This window comes from Hypanus sabinus, chromosome 2, assembly GCF_030144855.1.
Source record: "Hypanus sabinus isolate sHypSab1 chromosome 2, sHypSab1.hap1, whole genome shotgun sequence".
NCBI classification, from domain to species: Eukaryota; Metazoa; Chordata; class Chondrichthyes; order Myliobatiformes; family Dasyatidae; genus Hypanus; species Hypanus sabinus.
The window spans coordinates 46,119,259-46,138,709 of record NC_082707.1 but is presented as its reverse complement, the minus strand read 5'-3'; the positions used below and the strand labels follow the sequence as shown (position 1 = coordinate 46,138,709).

General features: G+C 38.9%; 1 protein-coding gene across 3 annotated transcripts in view; it reads right to left on the bottom strand.

Annotated features, from left to right (window-relative positions):
- LOC132378466 (arf-GAP with coiled-coil, ANK repeat and PH domain-containing protein 2-like) overlaps window positions 1-19,451 on the bottom strand; it is a 124,399-nt gene that overhangs the window by 68,331 nt on the left and 36,617 nt on the right. For 2 of the 3 annotated variants that reach the window (XM_059945402.1, XM_059945409.1), the window contains exons 4-7: window positions 18,565-18,618; window positions 9,843-9,901; window positions 9,090-9,273; window positions 2,673-2,717 (exon numbers count right to left, since the gene is read on the bottom strand). In XM_059945402.1, coding sequence (XP_059801385.1) covers window positions 2,673-2,717; window positions 9,090-9,273; window positions 9,843-9,901; window positions 18,565-18,618 — 342 coding nt within the window. The remainder of the gene's footprint in view (window positions 1-2,672; window positions 2,718-9,089; window positions 9,274-9,842; window positions 9,902-18,564; window positions 18,619-19,451) is intronic. The other variant, XM_059945417.1, reaches the window with a different exon arrangement.

Sequence of the window (19,451 nt, the reverse complement as noted above, 5' to 3'; positions counted from 1 at the left end):
AGGGAGCACTGTGGCTCTGCTGGTAAAAAGTGTTATCAAGTCAATAGAAAGATGTGACTTAGGATCAGAAGATGTTGAATCCTTGTGGGTTGAGTTAAGAAGCTGCAAGGGTAAAAAGACCTTGATGGCAACAGAAGCTGAACCACAGATTACAAAAGGAAATAGAAAAGGCATATTAAAAGGGCAATGTTATGATAGTCACGGGAGATTTTAACATGCAGGTCGATTGGGAAAATCAAGTTGGCATTGGATCTCAAGAGAGTGAGCTTGTTGAATGCCTATGAGATGGCTTTTTAGAGCAGTTTGTCATTGAGCCTACTAGGGGATCAACTATATTGGATTGAGTGTATGTAGGAAGCTTAAAGTAAGAGAGCCCTTAGGAGCCAGTAATCACATATAATTGAATTCAACTTGAAATTTGATGTGGAGAAAGCAAAGTCTGATGTAGCAGTATAGGAAATTATAGTGCTATGAGAGAGGAGCTGGCCAAAGTAAACTGCAAAAGCTGCTGGCAGGGATGATAGCAGAGCAGCGATGTCCTGAGTTTCCGGGAAAAATGCAGGACAGATATATTCCAAAAACAAAGACATACTCAGATGGCAAAATAGTATAACCATGGCTAAGAAGGGAAGTCAAAGCTAATGTAAAAACAAAAGAAAGGGCATACAACAAAGCAAAAATTAGTAAGAGGATTGGGAAACTTTTAAAAGCTTACAGAGAGCAACTAAAAGAATCATTAGAAGGGAAAAGATGAAATATGAAAACACACGAGCAAACAACATCAAAGTGGATAGTAAAAGCTTTTTCAAGTATGTTAAAGAGATGAGAGTGGATACAGAACCACTAGAAAATAAGGTCAGAAAAAAAAATAAGGGATAAGGAGATGGCAGATGAATGAAATAAGTATTTTGCATCAGTCTTCACTATGGAAGACACTAGCAGTGTGTGAAGGAAGAGATTTGAGTGCAGTTACTATCACAAGGGAGAAGGTGCTCAAAAGCTGAAAGATCTAAGGGTACATAAGTCACCTGGACCAAGTGAACTGCACGCTTGGGTTCTGAAAGAGGTAGTGTTAGAGTTTCTGGAGGCATAAGCAATGACCTTTCAAAAATCATTGGACTCCAGCATGGTGCCAGAGGACTGGAAACTTGAAAAAGTGACTTCACTCTTTAAGAAAGGAAGAAGGCAGGCAAAGGAAATTACAGACCAGTTAGCCTGACCTCAGTGGTTGGGAAGATGTTGGAGCCAATTGTTAAGGGTGAGGTTATGGAGCACCTGTACTTGGAAACACAGTACAAGATAGGACAAAGTCAGCATGGTTTCTTTCAGGGAAAATCCTGCCTGATGAACCCGTTAGAATTCTTTGAGAATAAAGTAGGATAGATAAAGGGGGATGCAGTGAATGTTGCATATTTGGACTTTCAAAGGCCTTTGAAAAGGTGCCACACATGAGGCTGCTTACCAAGTTAAAAGCCCATGGTATTACAGGAAATTTACTGACATGATTAGAGCACTAGCTGATTTGCAGGAGGCTGCAAGTGGGAATAAAAGGATCTTTTTCTGGTTGGTTGCCAGTGACTAGTGGTGTTCAGCAGGGGTCAGTGTTGGGACCACTTCTTTTTATGCTGTATATAAATGATTTAGAAGATGGAATACATGGCTTTGTTGCAAAGTTTGCAGATGATATGAAGATTGGTGAAGAAGCAGGTAGTGCAGAGGAAACAGGAAGGCTGCAGAAGGACTTAGACAGATTAGGAGAATGGGCAATAAAGTAGGAAGTGAAATACAATGTTGAAAAATGCATGGTCACACACTTTGGATGAAGAAATAAATGTGATAATGGGGAGAAAATCCAAAAAGCTGAGATGCAAAGAGACCTGGGAGTCCTTGTGCAGAACACCCTAAAGGTTAAGTTGCAGGTTGAGTTGGTGGTGAGGAATGTCAGCATTCATTCCAAGAGTTCTTGAATACAAGAGCAGGACGTGGTCCTGCGGCTTTACAAGGCATTGGAGAAGCCTCACCTTGAGTATTGTGAACCATTTTGGGATCCTCATCAAAGAAAAGATGTGCTGGTATTGGAGAGGGTCCAGAGGTTGTTCACAAAGATGATTCCGGGAATGAAAGGGTTATCAAAAGAGGACCATTTGATAGCTCCGAGTCTGTACTTGCTGGAATTTAGGAGGATGAGAGGGGATCTTATTGAAACCTTTTGAATGTTGAAAGGCCTAGATAGAGTAAAAGTGGAAAGGATGCTTCCCATATTGGAGAAGTCTAAGACAAGAGGGCACAGCCTCAGGATTGAGGGGTGTCCATTTAAAACAGAGATGCTAAGAAATTTCTTTAGCCAGAGGGTGGTGAATTTGTGGAATTTATTAACCACAGGCAGCTGTGGAGGCCAGGTCATTGGGTGTATTAGAGGAAGAGCTTGACAGGTTCTTAATCGGACGCGGCATCAAAAGTTGCAGGGAGAAGTCCAGGGATTGGGGTTGAGGAGCGGAGAAAAGGATCAGCCATGATTGAATGGTGGAGCAGACTTGATGGGCCAAATGGCCTAATTCTGCTCCTATGTCTTATGGTCTTCAATATCAAGACAGGTCGAGCTGCTCTGAGCATGAAATTATCATGCCAACAATCCTTTGCATATTAATTATTTAAAGAGGAAAAATACTTACCGATTTTATGATCTCAGACCTTCTCTTTGACTGAAGAACGTTGATCTAACAAAGAACAAAACAAAACCTTTAAAATGAACAGCATGTTTAAATTTTACACATTACCCTCACTCCTTATAAATATAATCCTCAATTCAAGGCAACTACCTGGAAAATCTCTCCTGCACTCTCTGTTGCTCAATATCCTTCGAGTAACATACACAATGTTCTAACCATAATAAAACCAATATCTGGGATAGTTGCAACATAACATCCTAACTTTTGTACTCAGTACCCAGCCTATCAAAATAAGTATACCCAAAGCCTTTTTCAATACCCTATTCACTTTCAGGGAATATAAACATGCAACCCAAGGTCATTCTGTACATAACAGAAACATAGAAAACCTACAGCACAATACAGGCCCTTCAGCCCACAAAGCTCTGCCGAGCATGTCCCTACCCATAGCCTTCTATTTTTCAATGCTCCATGTAGCCATCCAGGAGTCTCTTGAAAGACCCTATCGTTTCCACCTCCACCACCACCACCGGCAGCCCTTTCCACACACTCAACACTCTCTGCATTAAAAAAAACTTACCCCTGACATCTCCTTTATACCTACTTCCAAGCACCTTAAAACTATGCCCTCTTGTGCCAGCTGTTTCAGACTGGGGAAAAGCCTCTGACTAGCCACATGATCATTGCCTCTCATTATCTTGTACACCTCTATCAGGTCACCTCTCATCCTCCGTCGCTCCAAGGAGAAAAGGCCAAGTTCACTCAACCTGTTCTCATAAGGCATGCTTCCCAATCCAGGCAACATCCTTGTAAATCTCATCTGCACCCTTTCTATGGTTTCCACATCCTTCCTATAGTGAGGAGACCAGAAATGAGCACAGTACTCCAAATGGACTCTGACTAGGGTCTCATATATCTGCAACATTACCTCTTGGCTCTTAAACTGAATCCCACAATTGATGAGGGCCAATACACCATATGCCTTCTTAACCATAGTCAACCTGCGTAGCAGCTCTGAGTGTCCTATGGACTCAGACCCCAAGATCTCTCTGATCCTCCATACTGCCAAGAGTCTACCATTAATACTATATTCTGTCAACATATTTGACCTACCAAAATGAACCACCTCATAGTTATCTAGGTTGAACTCCATCTCCCACTTCTCAGCCCAGTTTTGCCTGCTATCAATCCTATATTGCGACTCAGAACCCTGTTGTTTATACATCAAATCAGAATATGACTTCCCTAAAAGCACAGTCTCACATTTGTCTGGATTAAATTCCATCTGCCGTCATTCTGCCTAACTTTTCAGTTGAGCTATGTGCAGCCCTATCCTTCATCAAGGCAACCTTCATCAGCTTAAATTCCACTAAGTTCAGAATCAGAATCAGGTTTATTATCACTGGCATGTGACATGATATTTGTTAACTTAGCAGCAGCTGTTCAATGCAATACATCATCTAGCAGAGAGAAAAACAATAAATAAAATAAAACAATAAGTAAACAAGTAAATCAATTACATATATTGAATAGATTATTTAAAAATGTGCAAAAACAGAAATACTATATATTAAAAAAAGTGAGTTAGTGTCCACAGCTTCAACGTCCATTTAGGAACTGGATGGCAGAGGGGAAGAACCTGTTCCTGAATCGCTGAGTGTGTGCCTTCAGGCTTCTGTATCTTCTACCTGATGGTAGGTGAGAAAAGTGCATGCCCTGGGTGCTGGAGGTGTTTCATACTGGATGCTGTCTTACTGAGACACTGCTTCCTAAAGATGTCCCGGATACTTTGTAGGCTAGTACTGTACCCAAGATGGAGCTGACTAGATTTACAACCTTCTTCAACTTCTTTCGGTCCTGTGCAGTAGCCCCCCCATACCAGACAGTGATGCAGCCTGTCAGAATGCTCTCCACGGTTCAACTATATAAGTTTTTGAGCATATTTGTCAACATGCCAAATCGCCTTAAACTCCTAATAAAGTACAGCTGCTGTCTTGCCTTCTTTATCACTACATCAATATGTTGGGACCAGGTTAGATCCTCAGAGATCTTGGCACCCAGGAACTTGAAGCTGCTCACTCTCTCTACTTCTGTTCCCTCTGTGGATTGGTATGTGTTCCTTTGTCTTACCCTTCCTGAAGTCCACAATCAGCTCTTTTGTCTTACTGACTTTGAGTGCCAGGTTGTTGCTGTGACACCACTCCACTAATTGGCATATCTCACTCCTGTACACCCTCTCGTCACCACCTGAGATTCTGCCAACAATGGTTGTATCATCAGCAAATTTACAGATAGTGTTTGAGCTGTGCCTAGCCACAAAGTCAGGTGTATACAGAGAGTAGAGCAGTGGGCTAAGCACACACCCGAGGTGCCGCCAGTGTTGATCGTCACCAAGGATGATATGTTATCACCAATCAGCACAGACTGTGGTCTTCCAGTTAGGAAGTCAAGGATCCAATTGCAGAGGGACGTACAGAGACCCAGGTTCTGCAACTTCTCAATTAGGATTGTGGGAATGATGGTATTAAATGCTGAGTTATAGTCGATAAACAGCATGCTGACAAAGGTGTTTATCTACAAACTCAATCACACTTCCTTCATTTTCATCCAAGTAATTATATATTCCAGTAAGGGGGCCAACAGTTAATTGGGGCTGTTAATTTAGAAGAACTCTTAAAGAACAAAAACTAACCAGGAAAATAGCCAGGATTCCCTTTGTTTATTTGGGGCACTATGATGCTGAATTGGGACAGGAGACTGTTGCTGAAGTTTCTATCATCAGTTGTCTGCACTTGTGTGGCCATTAAAAACTACATCATGCTGACAGCAAACAGTTTTTAAAATAGCATCAGTTGCATTTATTTGTATTCAAAAAGCAGTGATTTTATCACTGACACTGGTGAGAAATAAATAGTATGACAATTTGCTCACTGCAGTTTCACGGCATTGTATGAATCAGTCCATTATCTGCACCAGATGTCAATGTTGATTTTGCTCATTTACAGTGAATCAAAAGAACGTGGTAGTGCACACTGGAATAATTTCTCTGTTGATAACTATTAGGAACTACAGTTTTATAGTACATTAGTATTGTGAGCATTCTAATTAGTTCTGCATTTTATTTAAAAACGTAATTTGTTATTCAGTTAAATGGTAGGTTATCTTTTTTTAAATCTGTTTTAACTATTTCCATATTTATGAAACTTTGGCTAACTGGGGCAGCTGCTCATTTGGCCCAAAACGTACACTCCTGATATGCCAGAATCCACTGTATTACAAATAACAAAGGTCCCAGCACTAATACGACTTCCTCAAGAAGAAAAAAAACTCAAAGCAGATCTGAGACATGATCTCTCCTCTACAAAACCACGACATCCTCGTCTGAAAACTATAAACCAGTAAGTCTCAAGTCAGTGATAGGTAAATTAGCACTGACTTACAACTAGGGACAGTCAACATGTCTATATGCTGGACGTCGCATCTTACTAAGATTAAAAGAGGCATCGATAGAGTAGACAGCTTGTATCTTTTTCCCCTGAAGATTGAAATATCTCTGATACCAGAGAGCATGCATTTAAGGTAGGTTTAAAGAAGATGTGTGGGTATTAATTTTTTCCTTTTCACCTGGAGTGGTAGATGCCTGGAATTTGACACATGGGGTGATGGTGGTGACAAATACATAAGGACCTTCAAGAGGTTCGGATGTGCAGAGAATGTTAGGATGTGGAAATTTTGCAGGTCATAGGAATTAGTTTAGATGAGCATTTGATGACTAATTTAATTAACTTGGCACAACATAGTGGGCTGAGGGGCCTATTTATGTGCAATACTGTTCTCTATTCTATGCTCGGAACAGTCCAAAGTGCACTGTCTTTGAAGTAAACACAAATCCTGTTCCTCAATCTTCTCCAATAACTTCCATACCACTAACCCAGAGGCCAATAGATTTCAGGCTTATCCCACCTTCTTGTCTCCGGACAAGGGGTTAGCATTAGCCTATCCTCTAGTCTTCTGGTACATCAGTGACTAACAAAAGTGGAAAAATCTCCACCAGGGAATTACAAAAGTTAATAATTAAAAGTAGCTTGGAAGAGATTCATACTTCATCATTGACCTTTTATCAGTAGGTTGACCAATCAGGAATGCTTGCTTTGTACTCTTTTTGAATCTACTGACAGCAACTCACATGAATATAGCTGTTCTTTTTATTTTACCAAGTAAATGTAATATTTGCAGAGAATATTTGTAGAGAATTATTTTCTTATCGAAGGTGCCTATTTTTTCCCATGTTAATTGTGTAAGCATAAAATGAAACTGAATTAAGTTGTTCCAATTGACAGTAATTAATTACTCTGTTCATATCAGCACTACCCTAAATATTTGACTCCATCATTAGTACCAAAACTTCACTGCAACTGTTACTGACAATGTTCATGTTTTGACAACCATTCCACATTCCCCTCCACTTCAAACAACAAAAAAACTGCAGATGCTGAGTTCCTCCAGCATTTTATATGTGTTCCTAATTCTCTAACTTGCTTCCCATAACTTGAAGTGTCTGAGCAAAAAGTACTGTCCAGCTGCATCATTTCCTGTTTCCACCCCATTCCTGTGGTCAAGTAGTTCCTCTCTTGTTTTTAAACTGTACTCAACATATATTTCTAACACATTAAATCATTTCCTCAGGTTACCATTGGACATTATTTAGATACGAATTTGATTTTTCTTTTGTCATGGGGTCCTAATGTTTGAAAGGAGTGGGTGAAGCAGGAGAGGTGGAGTAATCATCTAACAAAACAGACCACCACTTCAGGGATGTTATTTTTGTTACGGCCTTATGAACCACAGAATGGAGTTAAAAAGAAACTATGCACCACAGGACAAGAGCGCCCAAGTTTTAATAGATATAAAAATTCTGGCCCCAAAGTGCTTACAGGTTGCAAGAACTTTGCAGATAGGTTACATTTTCAATGAATATGAACAGAGAAACAATATTATTTTCATTATTTTTCAAAAAAAAATCTATTTTACAAAATAAATGAGGGCTTGGACTCAATTTCTATATCCACCTTTAGAGCCTCTGTGCACATGCTGTTTCAGAAGGCAAGAACTAATCTGCAGCCTTCACTCAAGCTTTGCTCTTCACTGATGATTTCTGCATTTTTAAGGACATACAAAATCTCTCCACTCATACAAAGCTGTGCCATGGACATGGATATGATTACACTCCACTAATCCAAGGCAAGATTACTGATTTTATTATAATGCAACAGTCTGTTAGCACAATATAATGAAATTTATAAGTCAGTAGAGCCGAGTTCATGTCACAGGGAAAGACTGGAGAATCAGCAATATGGAAAACAGCACCCTCAGATATGAATTATTCATGGATTAAATGCACCAATTACTTCATTACTTTTTATGATTAGAAATGTTTATGCTACAAAATAAAAGTGAAACATTATGAATCTATGTACAAATGGAATAACTCTCTTTTGAAAGGACTTAATGTGCATGATTTTATAGCATGTTTTAAGAATTACGCATTAGATTCTAAAAGGAATAGCAAATTAGGAAATGATTTTCTGACATAAATTCAGAGCCTTCTGTATTCTCCAGCAGATGGTATTTGTATTAACTTGGATAAGTCCATTTTCTATGTCAAGAGTTCAAATAAATAACATTTCTAAATAAAAATATCTACTACTTCATGTATTAATGTTGTTAAAGCTAAGTTCCAAAGGAGTTTACTGATTACAGATTTATTAAAAAAATCTTCATTGCATACACAGCTGTGAATGGAGACAAAATTGTAAGGATAAGGAAAATGCCATCCTCTGCCATTAACAGGAGGCAATGGCACAGATATGACATCACTAAATGGTTTGGATCTTGAGTAGTTGACCGGAATTGGTAATAAGTTTCATTAAATCTATTGGGAACAAAATTTTAAATATGTAATAAAAACAGAGAATGGTTTAAATGAAAGTAAACGTTGATGTATTTTACTTTCTTTAAGAATGCAACTTAATAAAAGGATGGAACTCTTCATTTATTTCCATGAAATTTCACAGGAAAGTTGAACTCTCTAGCACTTTTTTGGCTAGTTCACCCTAAACAACCAAGGGGAACCTGAACACATTTGTTTCTGTCCTACTCAGAGCATCCCTACTTCAACACTTTTCCTGATAAATCAGTGACTCCAAGAGCACTGTTTCTACACACATTCATTTAAATTTCAGTACTTCTGATTTTCAAGACCAAATACTATCCTATTGTCATGGATAAATTAGTATTAAATGTCATATTAGTAATGACTCTTAGTTGCAACCTCATTAAAACAATGAAAAGGTAAGATGTGAAAAATAAAATCAGTCATAACGTACAGCATAGTACTTACTAAAATAACCGAAGTTTTACCTGCAGAACATAGTCCAATGCTATATGTCGAAAGCATTTACGTGTTGCTGTTAAAATGTTGGTAGCCTCTTCTACTTCATGCTGCTTATTTCTTTGAACCTGAGCATTTTTCACTAAAGCATTTTCCTTCTCTTCACTGACCTTGTCAAACTGTTTCTTGGCTTCTTTAAATTTTCTAAGATCCCTGAATGTAATTGGAAAGAGCATGCATTTATATAGCATCTTCAATAGCTTTGAAACATCAAGGAGCTTTAAAAGCAATTAAGTATTTAGACCTGTAACCACCACTGTACTGTGGGGAATGAAGCAACAGAGTCTCACAAATTGCAATAAAATAAGCCAACTAATCTGATACAATGATCATAAAATCTTCTGCAATGCAGATGAATTTTCTAACTATGCAAATACCTAAAACCTGGAATGATATTCTTTCAGATATAATTTTACCCCCATAATCAATGAACAATATAGTTATTTTTTGTGTAATGAAATCCAGTTTTGTGAAATAATGATTTATTAACTTTAAAATTAAATTGATTGGACACTTGTAGAACTAACTGGCATATACATTCCCATTTCTCATTTGTTGTTATTATGGAAGGTATAATCTTACAATATCCAACTTCCTCTACTTGAGAAATAATACACAGCATTCTCATCATTTACTAGACTTTTGGATGTTATGTTTTTATTTTGATGTGTATTTAGCTTTGCTCAATGATTATTGGAATGTAATAATAAAAAGGTGCCTACTCCTTTACAAATGTCTGAAGCTGCAACTTGATGGATCTTTGGACCTGGTCAAACAGAATCTGAAATACAAAATAAATTTACAATAATGGTTACTCCACTTTAACTATTTTATCAATGGAAGCATTCTCATTACATTTTTTTGTCATGATCTTCACTTCCTCTTCCAACGGTACTTTTTTCTCGGGCTATTAAAATAAAATTTCGGTCTGAAGAATTACATCAATGCGGGCGCTCATATGTCAAGAATGTTTAATTCATGTTGTACTTCCCCTTCCCCACACTTGTGTTTAATTGTTTCATTTCCAATGCAGCTCAAGAACAAATCATTGCATAGAAGTTCATATATTTCTCACATAACATAATACATTTCTGTCCATAAATATGACAATTGTCTCAGTGCACTTTAACAATATTTGGAATTAAATTATTAAAAGTTACCACTCCACCACAATAACTTATGAACAATGATAACTGAATTTTGTCTATAAGGTTTATTTGGGCACAACAAGATAAAGACAATGAGCCAGTTAATTTGCAAAAAAAAATTAATTCTGCATTTATGCAACATGCTTTCAAATATTACAGGCTTCTAAAGGATGCTTGTTGCTCGTCTTTTTTCTGAGATAGAGAGATACCCAGAAGGTGAAGGAAAGATTGAGAATAGACAAGTGAGGAGAGAACAGACTGAAAATGAAAATCAAGAGTACTGAAATTTAATTGAATGTGTGTAGAAACAGCACTCCTGAAGTCACTGATTTATCAGGAAAAGTGTTGAAGGAAGGATGCACTGATTAGGACAGAAACAAAGGGGTAGTCCAGAAAACAACTGGCATAGTCTTGGCCCATGCAAGTTCTCATGTCTAAACATGTCTAAGCCTGGAGCACGTAAGTGGAACTGAAAATATGTTCAATGTGAAGACGACTTAGCCAAGCGTGCTGGTGAATAGGGGTAAAAGAAATGCTGGATTTTTTTTTAAAAAGAGACTTACAGCACAGTAACAGGTTCATCAAGCTCAAAGAACCCAAATTACACCCATGTGACCAACTAAGCTACTAAACACAAATGTCTTGGAACTTGGGAGAAAACTGGAGTACCTGAGGAAACCCATGTGGCCCTGGGGATAATGCATAAATTCTTTACAGGCAGCAGAGTTGTTGACACTGTAAGAGCTTTACACTAACTGCTACATTACTACCACCCAATCTGGAACAAAAAAAGCACTGGAAGAATTCCATTGGTCAAGCAGCATCATCTACCAGCTTCTGTTCTATACTCCTCTCAGTTCCTTTTTTAAAAATATTTTTAAAAAGATAGCTCTGTGATACAGAAGTTCGCAAAGCTGCACTACTGCTCGGAGACACTGGTTTGGTCCTCACTTTGGTGTCTTTACTGATACTATGTAGAGCATGCAGATTCTTCCCATGACTGCATGGACTTTTAAGGGAGATTCTGGTTTCCTCCCACATTCCAAATACAGCTTGACAGGTTAAGTGGCTATGACAAATTATCCCTTAGAGAAATTGAAAAATAGTCAAAGGACTATTGATAGGCAGGAAAGCGTGAATAACTTCCAGTGCTACAGGGACCTGAGGACCAACTTCTGTGTCATAAGTAACACAGATATTACAAGCAGGAAATGCATCAAAGAAAGGCATGCTTCAGAAATTCCTAATAACATCTGGATTCTCCATAAGTAATGGATTTTAGCACATTAACGAACAGAAATGCAATGTGGCTAATTGCCCAAATTATTTTTCTACCACTGTTATTGATGTGAATTACTAATGTACCACTATCTATTACAATGCACATGTGTATCTAGCTATTTATTGGTCCAGAACCTACTAGAATTTGAGAAATCATCAGTAAAGGGATTCCAGCCCAGAAAGTGCATCCCATAAACTTGATGGAAGTGAGAGACGAGTCTAATGTACTGACAATAACTGACCATCTGTGAATCTGATAAGCAATGACAGTCAAAAATGTTTAAAATGTACATATGCCATTGACTGGTAGATAGTATAATTTCCACTGGCAAGACTGATTAATTTGCAAATTTTCATAAACATTAATGAAGTTGAGAATAATACTGTCTTTGCACAGCTATGCTATCAGTATGAATTACTCATAAATGTGTAGGAATTTACAAATTTATTCAAATTAAATTCAAAGTTCCTTCAAATGAGAGATAAAACAGAAAATTAGAGCTAAAATATTTTTCCCTCATCAATATATCCTGAAATGAAAATTCTGCAATTTCCAAAATGCTCAAACTTCAAGTCCTACATAATAATGAAAGATCACATTCAAAACAATTCAACAATTATACTGAAAGCTGAAGTAGAAAATAACCTTGGTCACCTAAGTTGCCCATATTAAGTTCAGAACACAATCCATCTTCATTAGACAGTGAGGTGTGCAGTTTCCACACATAAATGATAGATACCAACTAAACTAAACTAAAATTTTGGGCTCACTGATCCAACCATTATAAGCAGAATCTTATAGTTTTAATTGCTGTATAGAATCACATTGCTTCAAATTTTAATACAGAATAAAAAAAACTTTATTCTATTGCATCTTTTTCAATTAAGATGTTTTTAAATTGTAGCCTCCAGAGGAAAGACAAAGAACGATTCAATACTAATGCAAGAGAAGTGCAAGGCAGGCACACAAAGACCAAATACAAAACTTGCATCAATAATTTCTGGCAAGTAGAGAAATGTGAAGTAGCATTTATATTTTAAAAAAAAACAGCCTAGGATTAAACTGCAGAGTGGGGCAGCACTGTAGTGTTGCAGCAAGTATAATACCTCACAGCTCGCAAGCAATGTGGATCAATTCCCACAGCTATCTGTAAGGAGCTCGTTTATTCTTCCCTTGACCATGTGGGCTTCCTCTTGTTCTCCAGTTTATTCACACATTGCAAAAAGTGTAAAAGTTCTGGGCACGCTATGTTGTCACCAGAAGCATGGTGACACTTGAAGGTTGCCCCCAGCACATTCGAGGAGAGTGGAGAGAAACGATGCCTTTCACTATATGTTCCAACATGCATGTGACAAATGAAGTTGGGAAAGTCATTCACAAATCTAAACATCCGAAAGTTTACAGAGATGGATAATTTGTTTCTGGAAAAAGTATAAGGAGTAGTTGTGAAAATATTTATGGTTTCTATATAAAATATATAAAACAAGACTCAAACTATGTGAAATTACTTCATTTAATATTTATGGTGGACTTCTAAAATAACATTCCATGTACATTGGTAAAGAACCAGTAGCAAATACTTTCGCATGCAAAATCTAACTTTTTATCTCTTCCACTTCCATTATGTTGGGACACAAAAAGTCTTTCTGGGGGATGCAGCAATTCACTTACAATTCCATCATACTGCTGAATGAACTTGGTGGTTCAAACAGACTCAAGGAGGCTAAGGGATGGTTGATGTTTTGGTCTGAGATGCTCCATCAGGCCACTGCTCACCTCTATCGCTTAACAGATCAAATACAGAATGGTCAATCACTTTGCAAGGCATGTGCATTCTGTTCACAACAGTGACCCTGAGCTTCCAATTGCTTGCCACATTAATTCCCCATCACAGTCCTACTTTTTCCCCATCTACATTTTCCAATTTAGTTAACTCACACTTCCTTTGATTTAGAACAGGGCATTTCTGCCTTTCATCATTTCAGCTCTATTAATATAATCTGATTTGCAAGGTATGTCCACGGTCTTGTAATTTTTGATCATGATGCCTAATCTGATTTAAACTGCCATATTAAATCACTTGTTTTCATCCTAATTAACATAAACTCTTTGTTCCCAATTTCCCTGTGTCAGGAAATAATCTGTCATCTTTTTACATATGACTCACCATAATTATAGCATATAACACTTATTCCAAATACAGGTTTCCCCCGCTATCCGAAGGTACAGCGTTCCTATGAAACCTTTCGTAAGCAAAAATGTTGTAAAGTAAAACAATTACCATTAATTTATATGGGAAAATTTTTTGAGAGTTCCCAGACCCAAAAACTAACCAAATCATACCAAATAACACATAAAACCTAAAATAACACGAACCTATAGTAAAAGCAGGAAATATATGATAAACATATAGCCTATATAAAGTAGAAATATTGTATGTATGGTGTAGTTTCACTTATCAAAATCAGGAAGACAGCAGCGAGCCAAAATCAATCTGAAGAAAAAAAAATTGGCATGTACACTCATTGTACGTACATGCGTACGCACGTACACGCATACGCATGTACACGCATGCACACACAACTGCTTGCACAAGGCTTCACGGTCATGGTAGTCTTTTTGGGGTAAACACACATATAAAGCGGGCGTCTTTTTTTCGTCAAAGCGAAAATCCTCTTTGGTTAGCGAAAACAGCTCCTAATGCAGGTCTTTCGTAACAGCGAGCTGTCATAAAGCAAACATTCGAAAAACAGGGGCCACCTGTATAGGGTCCCAATGTAAAATGTCAACTATTTGCCTGCATCCACAAATGCTACCCAACAGCAGTCTGTATTTTGATCCATAATCGTGCATCTGCAGTCTCATGTTTCCATACTAAACTTAACGCTGTACTAAGCTTGTTATTAAATCAATTGTGGTCAGCTATCAGGAGATACAACCTCTTTTTAGAACATCCCCAGGGGATGTACCTCTCGTAAACAGGTTCACACTCTTGGAAGCTGTCAGGACAGAAGATACTGCCAGTCTGAGAGGCGGACAGGTCTGCGAGCCGAAAGTTGGTGCAGAAGCAGAGCCGAGGAGTCAGACATCAGGAAGAGCTGTGGTAGTAGGGGACTCCATAGCAAGAGGTACGGAAAGGGGTTTCTGCGGCAACATGCGAGATTTAAGGATGGTGTGTTGCCTCCCTGGTGCTAGGATCCAGGACATCACGGACCGATTGCAGGGAATCCTCAAGGGTGAAGGTGAACCGCCGGAAGTGGTAGTACATGTCGGCACAAATGACATCGGGAAGAGGAAGGACATTCAGCAGCGGGACTTCAGAGAACTCCGAAGGCTGAAAAGCAGGACTTCCAGGGTGGTTATCTCTGGTTTGCTTCCAGTTCCTCGTGCTGGAGAGGGCAGGAACAGGGAGATAATGGATCTGAATGTGCGGCTGAGGAACTGGTGCAGGAAGCAAGGATTTACATTCTTGGACCACTGGGATCTATTTTGGGGTAGGGATGAATTGTACAAAAGGGACGGGTTGCACCTTAATAGGTGGGGGACCAGTATTCTGGCAGACAGGTTTGCCACTGCAACACGGATGTGTTTAAACTAAGTAGTGGGGGGGGGGGGGGGGGAGGAGGAGGGGATGAACTGGAAATATAAGGATGGAGTTAAAGGGAAAGTGAAAATATGAAAAGTTAAAAAGGACAACAGGATCAATGGAGTAGAAAGCTCAAGAAGAGATCATACAGTATGGCCAAGTGAAATAGGAATTGATATGAAAGGAGAGGCGAGTAACGAATTAAAAGTATTATATATGAATGCACAAAGTATAAGGAATAAAGTAGATGAGCTTGAGGCTCAGTTGGAAATTGGCAAGTACGATGTTGTGGGAATAACAGAGACATGGCTTCAAGCGGACAGGGCCTGGGAAATGAATATTCAAGGATATACATCTTATCGAAAGGACAGACTGACTGGCAGAAGGGGTGGGGTGGCTCTGTTGGTGAGGAATGATATTTGGTCCCTTGCGAGGGGGACATAGAGTCAGGGGATGTAGAGTCAGTATGGATAGAACTGAGAAATTCTAAGGGTAGAAAGATCCTAATGGGAGTTATCTACAGACCCCAAAACAGCAGTCTGGATGCAGGGTGTAAGTTGAATGAAGAGTTAAAATTGGCATGTCGCAAAGGTAATGATACAGTTGTCATGGGGGATTTCAACATACAGGTAGACTGGGAGAATCAGAATGGTACTGGACCCCAAGAAAGGGATTTTGTGGAGTGCCTCCGAGATGGATTCTTAGAACAGCTTGTACTGGAGCCTACCAGGGAGAAGGCAATTCTAGATTTAGTGTTGTGCAATGAACTGGATTTGATCAGGGACCTCGAGGTAAAGGAACCATTAGGAGATAGTGACCATAATATATGTTTTAACCTACAATTTGAGAAGGAGAAGGGAAAATCAGATGTGTCAGTATTACAGTTGAACAAAGGGAACTATGGAGCTATGAGGGAGTAGCTGGCCAAAGTTCAATGGAACAATACCCTAGCAGAGAAGGCAGTGGAACAACAATGGCAGGTATTTCTAGGAATAATGCAGAAGATGCAGGATCGGTTCATTCCAAAGAGGAAGAAAGATCCTAAGGGGAGTAAGGGGCGGCCGTGGCTGATGAGGGAAGTAAAGGGCAGTATAAAAATAAAAGAGAAGAAGTATAACATAGCAAAGATGAGCAGGAAACCGGAGGACTGGGAAGCTTTTAAAGAGCAACAGAAGATAACAAGAAAGGCAATATGCCAAGAAAAAATGAGGTACAAAGGCAAACTAGCCAAGGAGGATAGTAAAAGCTTCCTTAGGTATGTGATTAGCAAAAAAATAGTTAAGACCAAAATTGGGCCATTGAAGGCAGAAACGGGTGAATTCATTATGGGGAACAAGGAAATGGCAGACGAGTTGAACAGGTACTTTGGATCCGTCTTCACTAGGGAAGACACAAACAATCTCCCAGATGTAATAGTGGCCAAAGGAACTAGGGTAAAGGATGAACTGAAGGAAATTTATATTAGGCAAGAAATGGTGTTGGATAGACTGTTGAGTCTGAAGGCTGATAAGTCCCTGGGACCTGATGGTCTACATCCCAGTGTACTTAAAGAGGTAGCTCTAGAAATCGTGGACGCATTGGTAATCATTTTCCAATGTTCTATAGATTCAGGAACAGTTCCTGCTGATTGGAGGGTGGCTAATGTTGTCTCACTCTTCAAGAAAGGAGGGAGAGAGAAAACAGGGAATTATAGACCGGTTAGCCTGACGTCAGTGGTGGGAAAGATGCTGGAGTCAATTATAAAAGAGGAAATTACGACACATTTGGATAGCAGTAGAAGGATCAGTCCAAGTCAGCATGGATCTATGAAGGGAAAATCATGCTTGACTAATCTTCTGGAGTTTTTTGGGGATGTAACTATGAAAATGGACAAGGGAGAGCCAGTGGATGTAGTGTACCTGGAGTTCCAGAAAGCTTTTGATAAAGTCCCACATAGGAGATTAGTGAGCAAAATTAGGGCACATGGTATTGGGGGCAGAGTACTGACATGGATTGAAAATTGGCTGGCTGACAGGAAACAAAGAGTAGTGATTAACAGGTCCCTTTCAGAATGGCAGGCTGTGACCAGTGAGGTACTGCAAGGTTCGGTGCTGGGACCACAGCTGTTTACAATATACATTAATGATTTAGATGAAGGGATTAAAAGTAACATTAGCAAATTTGCTGATGACACAAAGCTGGATGGCAGTGTGAATTGTCAGGAGGATGGTATGAGAATGCAGGGTGACTTGGACAGGTTGGGTGAGTGGGCAAATGTAAGGCAGATGCAGTTTAATGTGGATAAATGTGAGGTTATCCACTTTGGTGGCAAGAACAGGAAGGCAGATTACTATCTAAATGGAGTCAAGTTAGGAAAAGGGGAAGTACAACGAGATCTAGGTGTTCTTGTAAATCAGTCACTGAAAGCAAGCATGCAGGTACAGCAGGCAGTGAAGAAAGCTAATGGCATGCTGGCCTTTATAACAAGAGGAATTGAGTATAGGAGTAAAGAGGTCCTTCTGCAGCTGTACAGGGCCCTGGTGAGACCCCACCTGGAGTATTGTGTGCAGTATTGGTCTCCAAATTTGAGGAAGGACATACTTGCTATTGAGGGAGTGCAGCGTAGGTTCACAAGGTTAATTCCCGGAATGGCGGGACTGTCATATGTTGAAAGATTGGAGCGACTGGGCTTGCATACACTGGAATTTAGAAGGATGAAAAGGGATCTGATTGAAACATATAAGATTATTAAGGGATTGGACACGCTGGAGGCAGGAAGCATGTTCCCGCTGATGGGTGAGTCCAGAACTAGAGGCCACAGTTTAAGAATAAGGGGTAGGCCATTTAGAACAGAGATGCGGGAAAACTTTTTCACCCAGAGAGTGGTGGATATGTGGAATGCTCTGCCCGAGAAGGCAGTGGAGGTCAAGTCTCTGGATGCATTCAAGGGAGAGTTAGATAGAGCTCTTATAGATAGCAGGGTCAAGGGATATGGGGAGAGGGCAGGAACAGGGTACTGATTGTGTATGATCAGCCATGATCACAGTGAATGGCGGTGCTGGCTAGAAGGGCCAAATGGCCTACTCCTGCACCTACTGTCTATCGTCTATTGTCTATTATTTACTGTTAACTACTGTAGAAAATTAGATTGGATTACTATTTGGAAACTCCAACCAAAATATAGTATTCGATTTCATATAAATTTTATCTTTATGGGTATTAAATTGCACAGTGTAGCCAAAATTATCAGATAACTACAGGGTCTTTGGTTAAATGACAACTCCTTTGGCAATTCATAATGACCCATAAGCCTACTATCGTATCGTCAACCTACTATCCATGAATATATCATACTAAAATCAAAGAGTCAAAGCAACAATTTTCTGACTTTATAAAAAATTGTTTTCAATTATCTTGAATTTATATCACAAATATAAATCATGACTTACCATGTGAAAATTAACCATGTCCAGAAGGCTCTCCGAAAACCTCATCAGACTGTTCTAATGGAAGTAAATAAAAAACCTAAATATGTCAGCTTTGCAAATGCAAGCTATTCAACATTCCTAAATCAAAAATTTATATTTTTAACTTGAAAAACAGAGTGACAACAAAATAAGGAAAACAATGGATATAAAAATCAAAGAAATAAACTGTATAAATAGTAAAATTGAAGGAGAAGTTAGAAACGAATAGATTGGAAATCCAGGTACAAGGTGGTGCAAGATGGAGAGTTTAAAGGGATGAAGAAAAAGAAGCAACAGTGATCAGTTGAAAGGAAAATAAGCAATTTAAACAGAAAGCAAGACACACTGAATTAAGATTGGGCACAACCAGGTCATTGGATTCAGCAGCAATCAATGAGTGAGACTTCAACTTTCTCCAGTTCAGACTTGAAACCACTCTGGCAAAATTTTGCACAAGCTAATTTTTGTAGAGTGAAGGAAGTTCTCAGGCAAAAGATCATTAAACTAGCCAGTTCTAGATTTACAATACACAACTTAACAGAAATAAATTAAGGGAGGGATTAGAGGGGAAATTAAGACATAACATCTTTTCTGAATCATATCAAGTAGTTGAGAATCAGAAGTGAGCCAACAAACTAGGGGCACACTACAGATGACAGCTGAGAAAGATGAAGAACCTCTCAAGATCAACTTGTATATATGAAAAGGTTAAAGATAACTGATATGGGAAATTGTCTCACTGCAAAAGATCATAATCTCATCTTCACAAAGTTTTTCACTGATTAAATTCAGTATTCATCCCATTCATCTCAAGTGCAACATCCCAATTCTCCACAAATAAAGCTGGACTTTGTTACAATAATAACCAT